Consider the following 25,033-nt stretch of genomic DNA (forward strand, 5'->3'; position numbering starts at 1 on the left):
CCTTGTGACCCTTGACTGCAGTACCTTCCTGTGTGTCTGCCAGTGCCCTCGTCTGAACCGGGCATATACAAATACATGCCCCAGTAGGAAGGTCAGCTTGACAGGCCAGAGCCAATAGGAAGAACAGAATGACCTGAACTGGGCTCCCATTTGCACCGGGCCAGCCACTTTGTTCACTATTCTGCTCTGTTAGAACTGCCAAATAAATCCAGAGCTTCAGTCATCATAATGATATGAAAGAAACACATAGGGGACAGAGTCAGAGAGAAGGTTTACATGAAAACAGCTGGAATCCTATCCTACACACTCTGTGTGTGCGTCTCCACAGCCTCTCAGAATAGCTGCGGTTTCTGGATCCTTTAATCCCCACCTACTATAGCTACTAGCTAATACGGCACACAAGCTGTTAGTTGCGCCTGCAGGCAGAAGGTCAGAGCCTGGCTAGGCAATAACAACACTGTTGTGACTTGCAACCCTCTCTGAGCAATAGGCAATGATTGTTATCGCCACTGACGCTATAGTAGGCCTTATAGGCAGCTCTGTTCAGACAGGCAGTCTCAAGGCTAGGGAGATGGGCTCACAAGCAAGACTGACTGAAGGTCTGAGCCTCGCTCTCTCAGTTTGACCCTTTCTACACTATCCTGCTGTACTGGCTCAGATATTTTCTTTTTCACATGATCGTTTCCAGCACGGTTACAGCAACTGTGGCGAACACGTAAAGCACTGCTCATCTCAGCAGTGTGAAAAGGTTCTAAGTGGACTTGGCGCGGTGGAGCTGAAATTCCCCCTGGAATTTCACTGCAGGGGAAGTGAGCGGGCGTTTGGGTTGAAGGGATGTGAACACACACTAATGACCCAACTGAACCCAATGAACCCTTCGTTGGGGGCCAAACCACACACACAACACAAATGATGGGGGCCGGCAAAAGGGACGTGTGAGCAAGAGAGAGGGGAGGAGACTATTACTAAGATGAGAGAAGTTGCATTACTCACCGCCACTGCTATCATGGAATCGTCCGGCTTCCATTCGGCCTGCTGATAGAAGCCAAACTGGGCTGCTGCCTTCACTGACTCGACGTAGCTCACTATCAGAACACTGGGCTGAAAGAGACAGAGAAAAACAGAGCGTGAGAGACAGAGAGACTGTTTGTGAGATTATCCTAGGATACTTTAGAAGTAGTCAGTGTCCCATGAAGCAGGCTCTGAAGAATGCAGGCAACATGGTTGCCGGAAACTTGCACAAAATAGTACAACCCCTGAAATATCACACTATGTGGCGTACATCACAAGTAACATTAGCCTGGGCAGCCACTAGTGGGCTTTATGGGTCTCCACTATAGTCTGGGCTTGACGTGGCCAGCCAGTAATACACTGCTGTCTAGGGCAGTCCCCAACAACAGCAAAAAAATCTTGGTCGACCGAGAGTCGTCCCTGTTTAAATCGACAGGTCGAACTGTTTAAAACACATTTTTCCATATATAGACACACACCCTTTATGTTCGAATAAAATACTCTACATATGCACTGAGCTTGGCTGATGCTTTAAGCACACAGTTTGATTAAATAATTAAGACACAAAATGACTCAAATGACCCAATGGTCACACTGTGTTAAAAATAGAAAAAGGACAGCGAGTGCCTGTGTGACTGACGCACGTTCTTGCTCTCCTCCCTACTTCATGATAAAGGCACCACAGCACAGAAAGTGTTTCTTACTTGTTTGACTGAAAAGTTCTCCTCCCGAAATCCCTAAATTTGCTTAGGAAAAACATTCCCTATTCCCCTCAACCCTAGCTCTCCTTACCCGAAACATGTAAGCGTCGCATGAATGTGACCAATAGTCTATCATAATCACGTCAATAAATTGGTTATAACAAACTACGAACACAGTAACACGTGACAGCAAAACGGATGTGGAGGGCGTGAAAAAGAAACTAAAAACAGGCTAATGTTTATCGGTTGCTCAGAAGGGAAAGGGGAACTCCGATCTGTGGAAGACTGACTTAGTTGTGGAAGCTACTGGAGATAAGGAGGGTATAGGAGCAAGCGTTATATGAGTAGTATGTGTTGCTGTTAGATTACTTTTTCTGACCATTTAGAACAGTGTACACACTAAATAAGTGTTCCAGAGAATCTGTTCTAACAAAATAAGATGTGTAAAGCCTTTATTACAGCAGACTAAAAAAAAGTTGCATGCATTCGTGAATTGTGGTCTATTTATTGTTTAGGCTAATTAAAAGTTAGTTATTTAATTTTAAAACTAAAATGCTTGATTTCAAAGCATGAATGCCTCTTACGCTGTGTGATGGCATGAACGAATAATTGATACAGTAGCCTGTATATTGAAATATAGGCCTAAGTAAGTTACAATATTAAGACTAAACAGGATGCGCTCTTAGGCTTACAGCGCAATGGTGGTTATACAAGGGTACTAATGATAATTACATTATTATGATCATAATAATAATTGTAATAACAATAAGGACATCAAGAAAATGGAGGGTATAGGAGCAAGAGCTGCGTGCATATTATGTGTGACAAACAGGTGCTGTTAGATTACAATAAAAATGTTCTGCCTGTTTGGAACACTAAATAAATTCAAAGTAATACCAGTCTGTAAAAAAAAAAAAAGAAGCCTTTATTACAGCATAGCAAAGATTAAAAACAACTGAATCTGTGAAATTGCTATATCTGACATTTGGCCATTGCATGAGGTTTGGTGCTCACGGAATAAGTAGGCTATTAAACAAACACTCAAACAGGCAACAGAATCAAGATCTGTCTTATTTCTGTAGATGTATATGGATGATTTAGAAAGCCGGGCACATTTAACAGTTAGGCTATTGATTATAGACCTAATTAAGTTGGGGTTTCCTCTCCTCAATTTTCGTGGACAATTAGGCTAAGACAATGGCTGTGTCCTCGTCTCAGCTGCTGCTGCCGCTGCCTCCGCCGCTTTGTTCTCAATCCCACCATGCCATTATGGACATAGCAACATGGGGGACGCACTGAAGATTTTGTTTCAGAGCTGTGGACGGCGACCGTATCCATCGCGGGAGAAAGCACATTCGCTATAAAATGTATTTATTAGTGTTGCACCATTATTTTTACATAATATAACCATATGCAATTTTGGTAACACACGTCTTAGAGTGATGGACTGTGCCATCCTCGTGGTGTCCACAATGGATTAGACCACAGACGGGCGAATGAGACAGGTGTCTTGTGCACCATGAAAAAAAAATGAAAAAAAAAAGGAATTCGACTGCTAGACTAATATAAACTCGGTCGACCAACAGCCTATTGACCAAACAATCGACCAGTCGACTAAATGGAGTCAGCTCTACTGCTGTCCACATAAAACATTGTCCATTCAGGCTGCAGAGCCTTCGATTTGCTCCTTAACTAGATTTAATAGCGAGGCGGCGGTGTGAAAAAAAAAAAAAAGGGAAATATTTGTACTTTCTTTATGAAACAGCATTTTACCCTGGCTGAACGCGGGGATGCATACCATGCCTCTCAGGGCAGAACTTAACGAGTTCTGACACTAGCTCAAGATGCTTAGTAAAGTTTGTCTTTAAAGGGATACTTTGGGATTTGCCAATGAAGCCCTTTATCTACTTCCCCAGAGCCAGATTAACTCGTGGATATATATCTGTGTGCAGTTTGAAGGAAGTTGGTAACTGGCGTTAGTGCAATTAAGATCTACTGCTAGCGCAATGACTGGAAGTCTGTCATTGAGCTAATGTTAGTTAGCAATGATTTGCGAAAACTTCCAACCTGAATGCAGAGACAGCTCATTCGACTATGGGGAAGGGCAATTCCACAGTAATGGACTACTTATAACAATTTACACAGAATTTCACAAAACACATTTACTGGATGAACTGTGCAGTTTGGTTACAGAATTACAGTAAAAACCCATTTTTATATGCGAACACATTTTACAATATGTAACTTTTTGGGCGACCCGACCAAATACACATAGAAATGTGAGTTATAGATCTGTCATTCTCAATGAAAGCAAGTCTAAGAAGCAGTAGACCTTTTCTATGTAGGATATTTCTGTGCGTCCCAATTTTAAGTTTTGCTTTTGCATATTTTACTTTCGGTTTTGTACACCAGCTTCAAAAACAGCTGAAAATACAATATTTTTGGTTATTGAAAATATATTTCACGGATGTTTAGATGGTACAATAATTCTCTACACTACACCTTGCTTGTTTTGTCACAAACTGAAATAAGGTAAACTATTAGAATTTTAACAACCAGGAACTGGGGGAGCGGTTTCCGCATATCACGCCATTAAAGAGGAACTGCACCGGCTGATTTGGACTCCTTTTTTGGCTTGCTCCTCAAGAAATGCTGGCAGGCCATGACAGAAGCCAAAAGTGAGTTGGCTTGGGGTTGTAGTTTGATATGGGTGTTTCTTGGGCGTGTCCTCACTACCGAGATACTCCCATCTGTCAGAACCTTGCCCGAAGCTGTTTCCCCACCACTCAATCACAACAAGCAAATCTCCTGCAGGTTGAGTTCAATAACTACAGGCAGATGTATGGTGAGATGCCAGAGGAAGCTTTGAGTAGGTAAGTAGCCTACAGAGTAGCATAAGAATGCAATTGTTGAATATATGTAGATATTCTAAACTAAGTGTTTTGATAACTTTCAAATGTAGTCACAGGTCCATGTAGAATAAACAACCCTTTACATAATACCATAGAATCGATGTTATGCTAATATAACAATGTCCACCTTCCATTCCAAGCTGATACAGATACTGCGCATATCTTCATTTTGTCTGGTGGTAACTGGGCTACCTTGGCAAAGGTCATACCTTCCTGTATGGTGTCCCGTATACAACAGCAGTTCCCTAATCCTGGTGCTACACAAGGTTTCTCCCTCCCCATATTGACTGATACCATGTAATTCAATAATAAAAAAAATACATTACAAGTAAAAGTTGCATCCGGTAACATTAATGCCGAGTGCCAGGTCTCTCCATTTACAGATATCAGTCTGAACATCTTGCAAGTCTCCATGTGCTGGCTACATACATGTTTCTGTGATCACATACAGTCAATGTTCTATTACCGATGGCAGGAAGGATAGGTCATATCTGACAAACAAACATATACCTGGTTGAAGTTTGAACAAGTCAGACTAAGCCTACCCAATTCTGGTCTCAAAGCATGAATGAAAAGCACCCCCACAACATGATGCTGCCACTCCCGTGCTGCACGGTTGGGATAGTGTCCTTCGGCTTGCAAGCCTCCCCCTTTTTCCTCCAGACATAACGATGGTCATTATGGCCAAACAGTTCTATTTTTGTTTCATCAGACCAGAGGACATTTCGCCAAAAATTACGATCTTTGTCCCCATGTGCAGTTGCAAAGCGTAGTCTGGCTTTTTTATGGCGGTTTTGGAGCAGTGGCTTCTTCCTTGCTGAGCGGCCGTTCAGGTTATGTAGATATAGGACTCGTTTTACTGTGGATATAAATACTTTTGTACCCGTTTCCTCCAGCATATTCACAAGGTCCTTTGCTGTTGTTCTGGGATTGATTTGCACTTTTCGCACTACGGAAAGTATTCAAACCCCTTGACTTTTTACACCTTTTGTTACAACCTTATTCTAAAATGGATACAATGAAATAGATTCCTCAGCAATCTACACACAATACCTCATAATGACAAAGCGAAAATGTATTTTTTTTTAAAATAAAAAACAAACAAAACAGAAATACCTTATTTACGTAAGTATTCAGCCACTTTGCTATGGAACTTGAATTTCATGTTTCTACAACTTCATTGGAGTCCACATGTGGTAAATTCAATTGATTGGACATAATTTGGAAAGGCACACACCTGTCTATATAAGGTCCCATAATTGACAGTGCACGTCAGAGCAAAAACCAAGCCATGAGGTCAAAGGAATTGTCCATAGAGCCCGAGACAGGATTGTTTCGAGGCACAGATCTGGGGAAGGGTACCAAAACATTTCTGCAGTATTGAAGGTCCAAGAACACAGTGGCCTCCATTGTTAAATGGAAAATGTTTGGAACAACCAAGACTCTTCCTAGAGCTGGCCACCCGGCCAAACTAAGCAATCGGGGGAGAAGGGCCTTGGTCAGGGAGGTGACCAAAAACCAGATGGTCACTGACAGAGCTCCAGAGCTCCTCTGTGGAGATGGGAGAACCTTCCAGAAGGACAACCATCTCTGCAGCATTTCACCAATCAGGCATTTATGGTAGAGTGACCAGACGGAAGCCACTCCTCGGTAAAAAGGCACATGACAGCCCACTTGGAATTTGCCAAAATGCACCTAAAGGACAAGATTCTCTGGTCTGATGAAACTAAGATTAAATTCTTTGGCCTGAATGCCAAGCGTCACATCTGGAGGAAACCTGGAACCATCCCTACGGTGAAGCCTGGGTGGCAGCATCATGCTGTGGGGATGTTTTTCAGTGGCAGGGACTGGGAGACTAGTCAGGATTGATGGGGAAAGTTGAACGTATCAAAGTACAGAGAGATCATTGAAGAAAAAACCAGTCTGAGGTCCTGAGCGCTCTGGAGCAGGTTAAGGTTCACCTTCCGACAGGACAAGCACACAGCCTTGAGTGGCCCAGCCAGATCCTGGACTTGAACCCGATCGAACATCTCTGGAGAGATCTGACAATAGCTGTGCAGCAACGCTCCCCATCTAACCTGATTGAGCTTGAGAGGATCTGCAGAGAAGAACTCCCAAATACAGGTGTGCAAAGCATGTAGCATCATATCCAAGAAGACTCAATGCTGTAATCGCTGCCAAAGGTGCTTCAACAAAATACTGAGTAAAGGGTCTGAATACTTATGTAAATGTTATCAGTTTTTTATTTTTTAATAAATTAGCAAACATTTGTTTTTTCTTTGTTATTATGGGGTATTGTGTGTAGATTGATGAGGGATAAAAACAATTTAATCCATTTTAGAATAAGGTTTTAACATAACAAAATGTTGAAAAAGTCAAGGTGCCTAAATACTTTCTGTAGGCACTGTATTTGCCCATGGTAAAAGTGCTCAGAAAGTTACTATTTTATCAGTTGAGACCGCATGCTATTGGACACGCAACTCAGTCCAACAGTAATCTGATCTGTCAGTAACAAGGAGGCAAGAGCGCAACACTCAGTGGTTTTTTAATCCAACAAAAAATAACTTCAGTTTTAAAACGTAACAAAATATTGGAGTGGCAACAAAATACCAAGGAAAAAAGATTGATCTCACTGTGAGGTATGTGATCCCCTTTGAACCGATTACCTTCAATTGTAAAAAAAAAAAAAAAAAAAAAAAAAACTCTGGAAGCCTTTGCGAGATCACGTATAGTCGGTTTGGTGAGGCACACTTGAACGGGTAGCGTATTCCAGCCCACTAACAGCAATCTAAACAAACCCTTTACAAACTAAATTCTCTAGAATTGAACCTCACAAATCTAGGTCCAAAACAGACACCCCAGGAGCAGTATAACTCTCCCCCTGGTATGAATAGACAGGCGCTTCCCAAACCCTTTTTCTTCCATCAGCCCCCATTAATTAAAAAGTTACAGCATTTGACCGGTCATTCAATGAAAATAATAAACAGAGATTCTTCTGTACACTTTTTAGCCAGTAGTTCTGAAAGTAGCACTTAAGAGCCAAAAGTTATCCACGAAAAAGAGCGTACTATGTCACTCGTTTCAGTAAACTAGGCACATGTCGCGCGTCACAACTTCACAGGAGAGGCATTTGAACTAGTGATGCACCAATATGACATTTTTTGGCCGATACCGATATTTTCCTTGCCCCAAAAAAACATTACAGATATGAAATTTTAGCTGCCTTTAAAGCATTCTAGTACAGTTAAATACGCAGCGGTCTCAGGCACGGCATCTCAGTGCAAGAGGCGTCACTACGGACCCTGGTTCGAATCCAGCCTGTATCACATCCGGCCGTGATTGGGAGTCCCATAGGGCGGCACACAATTGGCCCAGCGTCATCCGGGTTTGGCCATCATTTTAAATAAGAATTTGTTCTTAATGACTTGCCTAGTTAAATAAAGGTCACAAACACACACACACACACACACCGCACTGACCAAAAAGTTATTTTGTTGGCATTTACGCATGTCCCAACCAGAAATAAAATCAAAACCTATTTCTTTCACGTACTTGCTGTTGTTCAGACGTTTCGTTCTCAACCAGGATTTCTTTGGAACGCCGTTTGGGTCTTTGCGTGTCAAAAAATAAAAACAATGACCAGTAGATAACACTATTTGACGTGTCAAATAAGCTTGTTGACCAATCAGGACCTGAATATGACGTCTGACTGCACGTCACATAATTTAACGCATTCATACATTTTTACATAGTTATTACACATTGATTATACCATTACTTGTATTTCATGTCACAACGATTCATCGATGCTGGTAAAGTTGTCCCAAGCACCGACCGTGAAGGCCATAAAAAAAAGCTAGCTAGCTCATGGATGCAAACGATGTTCTTCCCCAAAAACATAGAGAAACAACAATCTGTTTCTGTAGCTATAGTTAGCTAGCTAACTATATAGCTAGGTGTCATCTAAAATAACCCTAATTTATATGACAATTTTTATTTGATTAATGGTGGTCGGACCCATCTATGTGAAGCTAGCCACAATAAGGATTAGCCACAATAGTGGACTTTGCGGTTAGCCTTCAAAATAAAAGTATGGCATAATTATACTATTTGTATTCATTTGCATCACTGTCAATTACATACTTTTATTTTGAAGGCAAAACGCAAACTCCACTATTGTGTCTAATCCTTATTGTGGCTAGCTTCACAACACATAACCGAGTCCGGTCCAGCCTCACTAGCCAGATGAAGCTAGCTGGCTGCTTATAACGTTAGCTTTGGGCAATAGGGTTAAGTAGCTGGCTAGCTATTTATTTTCATGAACTATTTCAAAAGGCAAACAAGTGGCAACCTAGCTAATACTTACAAGGACTCCTAAATCATTGCCAAGAATAATGAAAATGACTGCAGTTTACTGGTCATTGTTTTCAGGCTGTTTGTATTGGTGCTAGCTAGGTACCAAGCTAAAGCTAGATACCCCAGAAGTTGCGGTCGAACAAATTATGCTTTATTACCAACGCAGTATTATAAACACTTTGTTCGTGGCCAGTTTTTGCAGACTTTTTTGTACAGCTTTGACAGTGCTAGTGTATATTTTTTAACACGCAAAGACCCAAATGGCATTCCATAGTATGTAGGTCTTGAAGCTAATAGCAGTGACGCTATTACTGTGTAACTCCGATAAGGCAATGTGAAAAATAGCGCACTTGGGTAGTGTGTACCAGTGTTCGAACAGTCAGCGAAAGCCAACATCACCCACGACAGAGACTGGTTGATTTTAAAGGGCAATGAATTCCATTACCTTGGATTTAATTTCGCCTTGGAGTTGTCTCGCTGAAATGTTGTTACTCTTTCAAACGACTGCTTGATCCACACAGCAGACATTGTGGGCAAGGTTATGAATGCTGTGTTGCACGTGTAGCGCAACAAATTATGTGGCGTCATTACGGAATACGTTGTATAGGTATGCACGTCAGCTTTGACATCGGTTTTGCACATCTGCGTTAAAATAGACATCGGCCGATACCGATGTTGGCATTTATAGCCATCATCAGCCGATTCCGATATGTTCACCGATATATCATGCATCCCTAATTTGAACGTAATTTTTTTTCACAGAAATGCCTATTAGAACATGTGAACTTTCATGTTCCTTAATAACAAATGTGTATTCAATCTGTATATACGAATAAAATTGTTAAATTACGAGCCTAGTTGGTTTAGCCACGGAAAAAGGCAGGAACTTTCCTGCTAACAATGATTGGCTGAGATAATGGATGGGCTGGACATGTCGAGATATGAGTTCAGATTGGTCTGCCACGTAGCACGCTTCGGTCTAGAACACGAGCTGGTCAGTATGTGTCGGTAATCCTTTTTAATGCAGCAGCTTTTTTTAAAGATATCATGAAAACTGCACAAGTGTTGCTAAGGTGCTCCACTTTCTAGATGGCTGAGTTTTGAAATCAGTGTAATGCCCGGTGGAAGCAGAATATGATAGCTAAGGAGATGGAGAAAATTCAGGTGTTTGATTGCAAATGCAGAGGGTGTCGAAAAGAGAACACAGAAGGCTGTTATATAAAACACCTGTCACCGGATTACATCTTCAAACTAAGGTCAACCATGGCATCCATGACAGAGGGAGAAGCGTACATCCATGTATCCAGGTGGAGTCTACCTAGCTACATTTTCAGTTAGTATACCTTTCTAATTTTGTCAGAAAGTCGTTTTCATTGCAAGTTAAAGCATACTGTTAGCGAGCAAGCCTGGTTCGCTAGCTATTGTTACATGCATGATCTGTGCAGTAATTTTATTCGTATCTCAGAGCCACTTGCATTGCTAGTTATAGTCTAATGTTAGCTAGCTAGCTAACATTGAACTTACTTGGTTAGCTAGCTACCTGTAGATCCATGCAGGGTAGTAACGCTATGAGTTGGGATTATGGTTCATTATTTACCTAGCTACACGTAAAAAAAAAAAAAAATGCTTACAAGTTCTGTATCCTGGTCATGTGACAAATCAACTTTTATTTTATTTGATAGAGTGCGTGTTTACCAGAGACGGTAATGTGAAGAAAACCCTCTCACCCTCTGTGTCACAAGTACTCTTCGGCCCAACAGGAGACTATTCATCAGCACCACACTGCACCATGTAATCCCATTCTCACACAATCAGCTGCCTCTGCCAACACCAGTGTTTCCATAAATGGGACCAGATGTTCAATTCTACATGCTTCAGAGCAGAAAGGAGGGAGAAAGATACAGAAAAGAGACAAAAAGAAAGGAGTATCCTTACTAGGGCTGTCCCAGACAAAAACAAATCTTGGTTGACCAAGAGTAGTCTTTTCTTTCGATCAATAGATTGTTTTAAAAACTTTTTAAAAAACACACACACAGCAAAAAAATAAACGTCCCTTTTTCAGGACCCTGTCTTTCAAAGATAATTAGTAAAAATCCAAATAACTTCAGATTTTCACTGTAAAGGGTTTAAACACCGTTTCCCATGCTTGTTCAATGAACCATAAACAACGAACATGCACCTGTGGAATGGTCGTTAAGACACTAACATCTTACAGACGGTAGGCAATTCAGGTCATAGTTATGAAAACTTAGGACACTAAAGAGGCCTTTCTACTGACTCTGAAAAACACCAAAAGGAAAGATGCCCAGGGTCCCTGCTCATCTGCAAGAAGTATGCAAGGAAGCATGAGGACTGCAGATGTGGCCAGGGCAATAAATTGCAATGTCTGTACTGTGAGACGCCTTCGACAGCACTACAGGGAGACAGGACGGACAGCTGATCGTCCTCGCAGTGGCAGACCACGTGTAACAACACCTGCAAAGGATCGGTACATCTGAACATCACACCTGCGGGACAGGTACAGGATGGCAACAACAACTGCCCGAGTTACATCAGGAACGCACAATCCCTTCATCAGTGCTCAGACTGTCCGCAATAGGCTGAGAGAGGCTGGACTGAGGGCTCGTAGGCCTGTTGTAAGGCAGGTCCTCATCAGACATCACCGGCAACAACGTCACCTACAGGCACAAACAAACCGTCGCTGGACCAGACAGGACTGGCAAAAAGTGCTCTTCACTGACGAGTCGCGGTTTTGTCTCACCAGGGGTGATGGTCGTATTCGCGTTTATCGTTGAAGGAATGAGCGTTACACCGAGGCCTGTACTCTGGAGCGGGATCGATTTGGAGGTGGAGAGTCCGTCATGGTCTGGGGCGGTGTGTCACAGAATCATCGGACTGAGCTTGTCGTCATTGCAGACAATCAACGCTGTGCGTTAGAGGGAAGACCTCCTCCCTCATGTGGTACCCTTCCTGCTGGCTCGTCCTGACATGACCCTCCAGCATGACAATGCCACCAGCGATACTGCTCGTTCTGTGTGCGATTTCCTGCAAGACAGGAATGTCAGTGTTCTACAATGGCCAGCGAAGAGCCCTGATCAATCCCATTGAGCACATCTGGGACCTGTTGGATCGGAGGGTGAGGGCTAGGGCCATTCCCCCCCAGAAATGTCCGGGAACTTGCAGGTGCCTTGGTGGAAGAGTGGGGTAACATCTCACAACAAGAACTGGCAAATCTGGTGCAGTCTATGAGGAGGAGATGCACTGCAGTACTTAATGAAGCTGGTGGCCACACCAGATACTGACTGTTACTTTTGATTTTGACCCCCCTTTGTTCAGGGACACATTATTCCATTTCTGTTAGTCACGTCTGTGGAACTTGTTCAGTTTATGTCCCAGTTGTTGAATCTTATGTTCATACAAATATCTACACATGTTAATTTTGCTGAAAATAAACATTTGACAGTGAGAGGACGTTTATGACACACCCTATGTGTTTTAATAAAATCAACTACATGTACTGAATTTGTCTGATGCTCAAACACGCTGTTTGGTTAAATAAGACACACAAATGACTCAAGAGGTAGCCAGAGATCAAGAAAGCCTAACCAGAGTCTCTTCCTCCAGCTGCTGCTGGCCTTCGCAGATTCTTCCGTTATGCTCCTTAAGTTGCCAGTAATAGGCTACACCAGCGGTCGGCAACCTTTTGCATCTGGAGTGCCAATTTATCTTACCATTTCTACCAATCTGTGTGCCAGTTATGATTTTCATTTGCACATTTTCATGTAACAGGCTGACTATAGACCGAAGTGTGCTACGTGCAAAATAAATTTAGGAATCTATATTATTCAATTATTGCGTGCCAACGAGCGTCTGCGTTGCCAAGGGCTAAAATGGAAGTCAGTTCTATTGGTGACGCAGATCACGCTGCAAGTCCTGCCTCTCCCATCTCCTCATTGGTTTATAGAAGCAGATACCCACGTGCCATCTCATCATTGGTTATACCCTTCGGGTGACTGAAGACGAACGAGGTCAGTGGCGGTAAAGCACCTAATTTATGAAAGTTGCCAATTGCAATATAAAGTCAAGAGAAGAAAAGGCCTGGAAGGAGGAGAGATGACTAGAAACGATTCGGTTGACCGTTTTATGTGTGGATTAATTGGCGGAGTAGAGGACCTTGTTCATTTCAGGTAAAATAACATCTCAATGTTTATATCCCAGGACAAATTAGCTAGCAACAGAAAGCTAGCTAAATAGGACAAATTAGCTAAAGCTCGTGATCGCGTTTGGTGTGGGGGGACAAAATACATTTATGCACGATGGAGCACGCGCGCAGCCGGTTTGGGTTCCGTGTAACGGTTTCATTTATAACAGTCTTTGTATCTCAAAATCATTGTCTATATCAAAAATAATTAACTTATTGCCATCTATATAAAAATAACCTACATAAAGCAAACAAATAAGAACATCGCATTGTTGATACTTGAAACGTATCAACTATCAACTGGGTCAGCCCGAAACTCGTGCTTGCAAACTTGCATAACAAAATTCCCGCACCAGTGGCACAACCCTAGGCTACTTGTACAAGGGATAAGAAGTAATGTTATGACATTTCCACTGGATCAGAGCATTTTTCCCTTTACTACCGAGTAGTTATCGAAAGGCAGAGAGCTGGAAATATTTTTCTAATTCTTTGAGGAACATTTATCATTCTCCACTGATTCCAAAAGCAGACTTAGTTACCTTGCTGTATGAGGCGAAGAAAAACTCCTCAGCTCATTAGTGGTGGTGAGATAAGACAAATCAGAAATACTAAAATCAGACATCCCCAAAAGGGAACATTTATAGGCCTAATTTGCATGCAGGCCAGGTAGACTAGTTCTGCTTCTATGCGTAATCAGGTCAACGTTACTCAACATTGTCAGGAGCATTTCAAACAAAAGACGATGACTGAAATGACAAAACTTGTAAATGGAATGAAATAAACAAGAACTTTTCTCAAGAATGTAGCATAGGTTGTGAGTTTTGCAAACAATGTGTCCACTCAGACAATGAGAATGGTAAACCACTATAATAAATAATATTAATTTACAAACATTGCAGATGAGATATTAATGGGAATTAATGTTAAATGTAGGCTACTACTGGTGATATACACTATATACAGTGTATTCCTTTCAAAGCACTTCTTGGCTACGGACGTGAGTGCTACGGGTCTATAGTCATTTAGGCAGGTTGCCTTCGTGTTTTTGGGCACAGGGACTACGGTGGTCTGCTTGAAACATGCTGATATTACAGACTCAGTAAGGGACATGTTGAAAATGTCAGTGAAGACACCTGCCAGTTGGTCAGCACATGCCCGGAGTACACGTCCTGGTAATCTGTCTGGCCCTGCAGCCTTGTGAATGTTAACCTGTTTAAAAGGTCTTACTCACATCAACTACAGAGAGTGTGATCACACACTCGTCCGGAACAGCTGATGCTCTCATGCATGCCTCAGTGTTGCTTGCCTCGAAGCGAGCATAGAAGTGATTTAGCTCGTCTGGTAGGCTCGTGTCACTGGGCAGCTCGCGGCTGTGCTTCCCTTTGTAGTCTAATAGTTTGCAAGCCACATCCAACGAGCGTCGGAGCCGGTGTAGTACGATTCAATCTTAGCCCTGTATTGACACGCTTTGGCTGTTTGATGGTTCGTCGCAGGGCATAGCAGGATTTCTTATAAGCTTCCGGGTTAGAGTCCTTGAAAGCGGCGGCTCCACCCTTTAGCGCAGTGCGAATGTTGCCTGTAATCGATGGCTTCTGGTTGGGGTATGTACGTATAGTCACTGTGGGGACGACGTCCTCGATGCACTTATTGATAAAGTCAGGGAGAGCTTTGTACGCGTCTCTGTGTGTGGAGTACAGGTGATCTAGAATTTTTTCCCTCTGGTTGCACATTTAACATGTTGATAGAAATGAGGTAGAACTGATTTAAGTTTCCCTGCATTAAAGTCTCCGGTCACTAGGAGCGCTGCCTCTGGGTGAGTGGTTTCCTGTTTGCTTATGTCCTTATACAGCTGACTGAGTGCGGTCTTAGTGCCAGCATCCGTCTGTGGTGGTAAATAAACAACCACAAAAAGTATAGCTGAAAACTCTCTAGGCAAGTAGTGTGGCCTGCAATTTATCACAAGATCTCTAGATTTTGCTGGACTGAAGTAGAGTAAAATCTAGAGACTTCCTTAGATTTCGTGCACCAGCTGTTTACAAATATGCACAGACCGCCTCCCCTCGTCTTACCGGATCGTGCTGTTCTATCTTGCTGGTGCAGCGTATATCCCGCTAGCTGAATATCCATGTCATCATTCAGCCACGATTCCATGAAACACAAGATTTTACAGTTTTTGATGCCCCGTTAGTAGGATATTCGTGATTGTACCTTGTCTAATTTATTGTCCAATGATTGCACGTTGGCGAGTAATGACGGTAACGGCAGCTTTCCCACTCGCCTTCTGCGGATCCTCACGAGGCATCCCGCTCTGTGTTCTCTGTACCTGCGTCTCTTCCTCGTGCAAATAACTGTGTTGTCCTCCTTGTCGGGCGTTCGGAGAACGTCCTGTGCGTCCTGCTTGTTGAAGAAAAAAATCTTAGTCTAATCCGAGGTGAGTGGTCGCTGTCCTGATATCCAGAAGCTCTTTTTTGCCGTAAGATACGGTTGCAGAAACATTATGTACAAAATAAGTTACAAATAACAGATAGCACAATTGGTTGGGCTCCCGTAAAACTGCTGGTAATGGCTCACATCAATACCATTATCCCAGAAACCCTAGACCCACTCCAATTTGCATACCACCCAAACAGATCCACAGATGATGCAATCTCTATTGCACTCCACAGTGCCCTTTCCCACCTGGACAAAAGGAACACCTACGTGAGAATGCTATTCATTGACTACACCTCAACGTTCAACACCATAGTAACCTCAAAGCTCATCACTAAGCTAAGGATCCTGGGATTAAAACACCTCCCACTGCAACTGGATCCTGGACTTCCTGACATGCCGCCCCCAGGTGGTGAGGGTAGTTAGCAACACATCTGCCCTGGAGCCCCCAAGGGTGTGCGTGCTCAGTCCCCTCCTGTACTCCACGTTCACCCACGACTGCATGGCCAGGCACGACTCCAACACCATCATTAAGTTTGCAGACGACAGTGGTAGGCCTGATCACATACAACGAGACAGCCTATAGGGAGATGGTCAGAGACTTGGCCGGGTGGTGCCAGAATAACAACCTCTCCCTCAATGTAACCAAGACTAAGGAGATGATTGTGGACTACAGGAAAAGGAGGACCGAGCACGCCCCCTTCTCATCGACGAGGCTGTAGTGGAGCAGGTTGAGAGCTTCAAGTTCCTTGGTGTCCACATCACCAACAAACTAGAATGGTCCAAACACACCAAGACAGTCGTGTAGAGGGCACGACAAAGCCTATTCCCCCTCAGGAAACTAAAAAGATTTGGCATGGGTCCTGAGATCCTCAAAAGGTTCTACAATCCAGGTTCTGGCTGGGCCACTCAAGGACATTCAGAGACTTGTCCCGAAGCCACTCCTGTGTTGTCTTAGCTGTGTGCTTAGGGTCATTGTCCTGTTAGGTGAACCTTCGCCCTAGTCTGCAGTCCTGAGCGCTCTGGAGCAGGATTCCATCAATGATCTCTGTACTTTGCGCCATTCATCTTTGCCTCGATGTTGACTAGTCTCCCAGTCCCTGCTGCTGATAAACCTCCCCACAGCATGATGCTCCTACCACCATGCTTCACCGTAGGGATGGTGCCAGGTTTCCTCCAGACGTGACCATTCAGGCTAAAGAGTTCAATTTTGAGAATCTTATGTTTCTCATAATCTTTATGTGCCTTTTGGCAAACTCCAAGTGGGCTTTCATGACTCTTTTACTGAGGAGTGGCTTCCATCTGGCCCCTCTACCATAAAGGCCTGATTGGTGGAATGCTGCAGAGATGGTTGTCCTTCTGGAAGGTTCTCCCAACTCCACATAGGAAGTCTGTCAGAGTGACCATCAAGTTCTTGGTCACCTCCCTGACCAAGGCCCTTCTCCCCCGATTGCTCTGTTTGGCCAGGCGGCCAGCTCTAGGAAGAGTCTTGGTTGTTCCAAACATCTTCCATTTAAGAATGATGAGGCCACTGTGTTCTTGGGGTCCTTCAATGCTGCAGAAATATTTTGGTACACTTCCCCAGATCTGTAGCTCGAAAAAATCTACGGACAATTCCTTCAACCTCATGACTTAGTTTTTGCTCTGACATGCACTGTCAACTATGGGAACTTATATAGACAGGTGTGTGCCTTTCCAAATCACGTCCAATCAATTGAATTTACCACAAGTGAACTCCAATCAAGTTGAAGAAACATCTCACGGATGATCAATGGAAACAGGATGCACCTGAGCTCAATTTCGAGTCTCATAGAAAAGGGTCTGAATACTTATTTACATAAATAAAATGTATTTATAAGGCATTTCTTACATCAGCTAATGTCAACGTGCTGAAACCCAGCCTAAAACCCCAAACAGCAAGCAATGCAGGTGTAGAAGCACGTGGCTAGGAAAAACTCCCTAGAAAGGCCAGAACTTAGGAAGAAACCTAGAGAGGAACCAGGCTATGAGGGGTGGCCAGTCCTCTTCTGGCTGGGTGGAGATTATAACAGAACATGGCCAAGATGTTCAAATGTTTATAGATGACCAGCAGGGTCAAATAATAATAATCACACTGGTGGTCAAGGGTGCAACAGGTCAGCACCTCAGGAGTAAATGTCAGTTGGCTTTTCATAGCATCTCTACCGCTCCTCCTGTCTCTAGAGTTGAAAAGAGCAGGTCTGGGACAGGTAGCATGTCCGGTGAACAGTTGAAACTGGAGCAGCAGCACAGCCAGGTGGACTGGGGACAGCAAGGAGTCATCAGGCCAGGTAGTCAATAATACATAAGGTATTCCTGTTTATTTTAATACACTTGCAAACATTTCTAAAAAACGGTTTTCACTTTGTCATTATGGGGTATTGTGTGTAGATTGCTGAGGAATTGTTTTTATTTAATCCATTTTAGAATAAGGCTGTAACATAACAAAATGGGAAAAAGGTCAAGGGGTGTGAATACTTTCCGAAGGCACTGTATATCATCTTATTTGAAGTTATCCCTATGGAGCGCATGCCTAAGCGATTTAGTTGTTGAATGGGAATTACGAGCGTTTTGATGAACTGTAATATTATAAAAATTGTGTTCTTTTTGGGCATGCCTATAAGTTCAGCAATTGAAACATCTAGGGCCTACTGTATGCTGACTGATAGCGTTCGGTGAAAATGATACATGATTTACGCAACATTAACTGCAAGTGACTTGATGCCTACTGTGCCAAAGTGATAAGTTGTAGAACGGGAGTGACGAGTTTATTGAACCAGGCAAGTCAGTTAAGAACAAATTCTTATTTACAATGACGGCCTACCCCGGGCCAACTAACGACGCTGGGCAAATTGTGCGCCACCCTAATCGGACTCCCAATCACGGCTGGTTGTGATACAGCCTGAAATCGAACCAAAGTCTGTAGTGACGCCTCTAGCACTGAGATGCTTTGACAAGTGTGTTGATAGAACGGTAATAATAGTTAAGAGAAAAATAGCCCTTGCCGTAATTGTCTAAGAAAAGTGAGGAGAGGAAACCACAACTTAATTAGGTCTATAATCAATAGCCTAACTGTTAAATGTGCCTGGCTTTATCAATCATCCATATATACACAGTACCAGTCAAAAGTTTGTGAATAATAGTGAAGACATCAAAACTATGAAATAACACATATGGAATCATGTAGTAAGCAAAAAGTGTTAAATCAAAATATATTTTAGAATCTTCAAAGTAGCCACCCTTTGCCTTGATGACCGCTTTGCACACTCTTGGCATTCTCTCAACCATGACGAATGCTTTTCCAACAGTCTTGAAGGAGTTCCCACATATGTTGAGCACTTGTTAGCTGCTTTTCCTTCACTCTGCGGTCCAAATCATCCCAAACGGGTTGAGGTCAGGTGATTGTGGAGGCCAGCTCATCTGATGCAGCACTCCATCACTCTCCTTGGTCAAATAGCCCTTACACAGCCTGGAGGTGTGTTTTGAGTCATTGTCCTGTTGAAAAACAAATGATAATCCCACTAAGCGCAAACCAGATGGCATATCGCTGCAGAATGCTGTGGTAGCCATGCTGGTTAAGTGCCTTGAATTCTAAATAAAATCAGACACTGTCACCAGCAAAGCACCCCCACATCATCACACCTCCATGCTTCATGGTGGAAACCACATGCGGAGATAATCCGTTCACCTAGTCTGCGTCACAAAGACACAGCAGTTGAAACCAAAAATCTCAAATTTGGACTCATCAGACCAAAGGACAGATTTCCACTGGTCTAATGTCCATTGCTCGTGTTTCTTGGCCCAAGCACGTCTCTTCTTCTTAGTGTGGTTTCTTTGCAGCAATTCAACCATTAAGGCCTGATTCATGCAGTCTCCTCTGAACAGTTGATGTTGAGATGTGTCTGTTACTTGAACTATGTGAAGCATTTATTTGCTGCAATTTCATTGGCTGGTTACTCTAATGAACGTATCCTCTGAGGCAGAGGTAACTCTGGGTCTTCCTTGCCTGTGGAGGTCCTCGTGAGGTCTTTTACCAAATAGGAGTGGTATACAGAAGACGGCCCTATCTTGTCACAACACAATGGACTGGCTCAAACGTATTGAGGAAAGAAATTCCACAAATGAACTTAATGCACATCTGTTAATGGAAATGCATTCCAGGTGACTACCTCATGAAGCTGGTTGAGAGAATGCCAAGAGTGTGCAAAGCGGTCATCAAGGCAAAGGGTGGCTACTTTGAAGAAACTCAAATAAAATATATTTGGACTTTTTTGGTTACTACATGATTCCATGTGTTTTTTCATAGTTTTGATGTCTTCACTATTATCCTACAATGTAGAAAAAAGTAAAAAATAAAGAAAAACAGGAATGAGTAGGTGTGTCCAAACTTTTGACTGGTACTGTATATCTACACAAATAAGACAGATCCTGTTTCTGTTGCCTGTTAGTGTGTTTGCTTAATAGCCTACTGATTGCGTGAACACCAAGCCTCATGCAACCACATGTCGGATAAACAATTTCAAATTTGGCTGTTTTTAATATTCTCTATGTTGTAATAGGCTTTACACTTGTTTTCGTTAAAACAGCCTCTCTGATATTATAATTTATTTAGTGCCGTTTACACTAACAAATTGTCAGATACATTTTTTTTTTTTAAACTACTTTTTCTTGATCTCCTTATTGTTATTACTTATTATTATGAGGATCATAATAGTAATAATGTCATTATCATTAGTAGGCTTAGCATAGCAGCCTTGTTTAACCACCATCTAACCATAGGCCTAAGAGTGCATCCTGTTTAATCAATACTGTAACTTACTTAGCCCTGTATTTCAATATTTATATAGGCTTTGCATCAATCAATAATTAGGTCATGTCATCACACAGCATACGAGTCATTCATGATTTGAAACGCAATCAAGCATTTTAGATTTTAAATAAAATAAATTGACCCTTGAATAATTAGCATAAATAATAAACTGCTTCATTTAGGCAATTGCATTCACAAATGAATGCGTCTGTATTTAGTTGTTGCTGTAATAAATGTTTATCATTTATTTGGTGTTGTTGACACTGTTCCAACCGGTCAGAAAAGATATACTGTACACATAATATGCATGCAGCGCTTTCGCCTTACCTTCTTTATCTTAATGTCCAGTATTTTCCACAACTAGTCAAATTTTTGTCAAGTTTATTTATCACGTCCTCTGCATCCATTTAGCTGTCACGCGTTACGGTGTTCAGAGTTTGTTAGAACCAATTTATTGATGTAATTATGATATAGGTCAGGCCCCATTGATCATGTGCATGCGATGCATACACGTTTTTCCTAAACAAAATGGGGATTTTGATAACAGAACTTTTCAGTCAGAAATGGCTGTAATTATGTTGCAGCTTCAGCAACACGGAATGCCAACGTGAATGTCAACTAGGTTGGACAGCCTGTCACGCACAATTACTATAACAATAGCAAGGTTTCCCTCCAATTGGCGACAGATTTCCATGCAAATATTCTAAAATCTGCATAAAAACAATATGTGCATTTTTCCCCACCAGATATGCTTTTCCATCAAATTGACTTGTTGCAGATAAAAGTCTGTGCATAAATATGTAGTGCACATAAAGATACCTTTTGCAGTTAAATTCCCATGTACCAAATAAAAAAAATATAGAAGTTAAATGGGTTTCAATCACATTTTCAACTCCACTGATGGTTTTATCACCCCCCCAAAAAATGTGCGTTATATAGCGAGCGGTGCCACTGATATCGGCATGTGCGCTCAAGCAAACAGCTCACAGATACAGTTCGGTTGTAGCCCGCATACACGATGACATTCATGGACAAAAGAGATTGTCAAACGGCAGCCATTCATTGATGATCGTGTCACCAGAATAAGACCCTCGATATTTATTGGAAAGGAGCATCGAGCTCGTCACCTTGCACTTTCACCAGCCTGGGAAGTTAACAACTTATTTCATCTGTACCCTAATAAACGGCATGCTTTCCCAACGAGTTGTAGAGGGAGGGTCTTACGACATGTCATCATGTGACTCCAAGTTTACTTCGATATAATGGTTATTATATCAATATTTGCACATAAAAGCGTTTCCACCGACATTTCTCGCCTAACTTTACCGACACAAAAAGATCACACCTTGCCTAGCGGTTTTTTGTTTTGTCGACATGTGGAAAGTTAACCGACACATTTTCTGTTTCCTTTTATTTATCCAACGTACTTCACTCGCATAAAAAGGGTCGATGGAAACTTGGTTACTGGCTGATATACACTGAGTGAACAAAACATTAGGAACACCATCCTGATATTGAGTTTCTCCCATTTTTGTGCTCAGAACAGCCTCAATTCATTGGGGTACAAGGTGTCAAAAATGTTCCACAGGGAAGCTGGCCCATGTTGATTCCAATGCCTTCCACAGTGGTGTCAAGTTGGCTGTATGTCCTTTGGGTGGTGGACCATTCTTGATACACATGGGAAACTGTTGAGCGTGAAAAACCCAGCAGCGTTGCAGTTCGACCCACTCAAACCAGTGCGTCTGGCACCTACTACCACACCTCGTTCATAGGCACTTAAATATTTTCTCTTGCCCGTTCACCCTCTGAATGGCATACATGCACAATCCATATCTCAGTTGTCTCAAGGCTTAAAAATCATTATCTAACCCGTCTCCTTCCCTTCATCTACACTGATTGAAGTGGATTTAACAGGTGAAATCAATAAGGGATCATAGCTTTCACCTGGATTCACCTGGTCAGTCTGACATGTTTTGCACACTCAGTGTATATACTCCACATAGATAGGGTGGGGGTGGGATGTAGGCAGGGACTGTAGTTAGCCTATACTGTAACTGCCCCAGTGGAACTCTTCGCATGTGGGGGAGGGGTAACTCTAAACCAAACCTCCCCCACAACCCAATTAATTCAGTCAAGCACAACCCCAGCTAGCCTAGCACTAACGCTAATTAGCTAGAATAACCCCAAGGGCCCGACTTCAAACAGACATTTTCATACAGTAACCATATTACAAAGGTCTCAGATGACCTTGCTGCAGTAAGGATTCCTAATCCCATCGGAATCACACAGATAGGTCCTGAGAATAATATGATGGAAGAGGATATTCAACTAGCAGGCAGATGAAAAGGCATAGGTATTGACATTTGTTAGGCTTAGAAGTCCTACTCTAGTCTCCTTTCCAGCTTTCCTCTTTTGTTCTCTATTGCTCCTCTAGCGTTCCTTAAAGACATGCTCCGGTACTTTGGTGACTAAGGATTTTTTTATTTTTTTATTTTTTAAACCTCCTGCTTTGGGTTGGATTAGTCAATGCCTAGTTCGTGTATGCATAATCTATGAGCAGAATTGCTGTTTTACCTCAAATCTCCCACAAAATCCATAGTTTGAAGCGATTGCTTTCTAGAAGCTGTGCCAGGCCATTATCCCTACATTTCCCCCCACGCGGGCCAGCCCTCAAGCAAGTCGAGTCCCAGCAAAAAGGTTCCAGCCCCTCGTATTTGAGTGACAGCTAGCAAAAGGCCTACCCAGCGTTCTCCAATGAGGTTGCAGGGTGGGTGCAACAGCTCAATGGACACAGCAGAGAGAGGGGGGGAAGGGGATGCACAACTGAATGCGTTCAACCGAAAATGTGTCTTCCGCATTTAACCCAACCCCTCAGAGAGAGAGCAATGACGCGGTGCATATATGTAACATAGTATGCAATTTCTGGGGAGCACGTATGGCTCGTAAGTGCTACTTTCAGAACTACTGGCTAAAAAGTATACAAAAGTACAGAAGAATTTCTTTAAGCAATAGGAGAGGGCCGATGACATCACAAATCACCATCAGACCAACTCCTTCAATTCCCTACTCCCCGAAGTTTGCAGTCTTATAAAACAAAAATTTAAAAACCGTTGAAACCTTTTTTTTTTTCTTTAGTGGGAGTACATTACTGTTTTTATACTTGAGATATCGCTTTTCAACAGTAGTAGTTCAAAAATTGCTGGAGGACATCTTTAAGCTTAGGGGGAAGGGGTTAGTAGACTGCCATCCAGGACACCTCAAAAATCGGCTAACTGTATTCTGCCTGATATGAAAGGAATGCCTGAGCCAGACTACTGAGACCTTAGTGGACCTCTCTTCTCTGTGGGAAGGTAGAGTTGCTCCTTCGTGGCCTCCTGAGTGGCACAGCGGTCTAAGGCACTGCAGTGCTAGCTGTGCCACTAGAGAGTCTGGGTTTGAGTCCAGTCGCTGCCGACCATGACCCGGGAGACCCACGGGGTGGCGCAAAATTGGCCTAGCGTCTTCCGGGTTAGGGGAGGGTTTGGCCCGGCAGGGATGTCCTTGTCCCATCGCGCTCTAGCGACTCCTGTGGCGGGCCGGGCGCATGCAGGCTGACATGGTCGCCAGGTGTACAGTGTTTCCTCCGACACATTGGCGTGGCTGGCTTCCGAGTTAAGTGGGCATTGTGTCAAGAAGCAGTGTGGCTTGGTTGGGTTTCGGAGGACGCACGACTCTCAACCTTCGCCTCTCCCGAGTCCGTACGCGAGTTGCAGCGATGAGACAAGACTAACTACCAATTGGATACCAGGGTCAATCACTGCCCTCTTTACTGAGGGAATGATGCATTATTGCATGATAGAGAACATCTCAATCAACCCCAACAAGCCTCCCTCTGCTGAACCAATAAACAACCCTCACTCAGCCAATGCCCTTATGCTAAACTGTCTTTTCATGTCAACTGATACCAAGTGCTGTTCTCAAAATCCAAATTACGATTGTGCGATTGCACACCAAACACCAAGGCCACTCAGACAAAACCTCCCATATAATATGCTTTATAACAACACATTCTACTAGGTCCCAGAGTCTAGAACAGTGTTTCCCAAACCTGGTCCTGCCTGTCAACCGCCACCTCTTCCATATTTTCCTAGAGTTTCACAGTTAGTTCATTCCCGCACATATTGGCCCGTGCAAAATCCAAGGCGCAGGGCAGGGTGACAGCAAGACTACATGACTAAGCTGCTCCCATACATGGATTTCTGCTTGGGCCAGGCAGGCCAAGCTGATGAGAGATGGGATTAGACCCATGGGCTTTAGAGGAGTCATGGGGGGTCATAGGAGATGGCTGATAAACAGAGAGATCGGAGAGGGAAGGAACTGGCAAGAGGACAGAGGAGGAGCAGGCAGTAGGAGAGTTTACCATGGAGGGAAACTGCTCCCATGGAGGAGGAAGGAAACTAGTACTGAAGTGTGCAAGAGGTGTTCCCTTTATGGTGCCAGGGGCAGAAATCCAACTCGGAGACTAGGAAAGTCCCAAGCTCAGACCTGATAACTTCTGGGGGAAAGGGACCGTCTGAGCTATAAACTATAGATAACATTCATTTATAACATACTA

The 25,033-nt window shown here is 43.0% G+C and overlaps 1 protein-coding gene across 1 annotated transcript in view; it reads right to left on the reverse strand.

Moving 5' to 3' along the window:
- LOC115159117 (RAB6A-GEF complex partner protein 1) overlaps positions 1-25,033 on the reverse strand; it is a 68,244-nt gene that overhangs the window by 41,044 nt on the left and 2,167 nt on the right. Inside the window, exon 2 of the mRNA XM_029708546.1 lies at positions 994-1,101. Coding sequence (XP_029564406.1) covers positions 994-1,101 — 108 coding nt within the window. The remainder of the gene's footprint in view (positions 1-993; positions 1,102-25,033) is intronic.

This window comes from Salmo trutta, chromosome 23, assembly GCF_901001165.1.
Source record: "Salmo trutta chromosome 23, fSalTru1.1, whole genome shotgun sequence".
NCBI lineage: Eukaryota > Metazoa > Chordata > Actinopteri > Salmoniformes > Salmonidae > Salmo > Salmo trutta.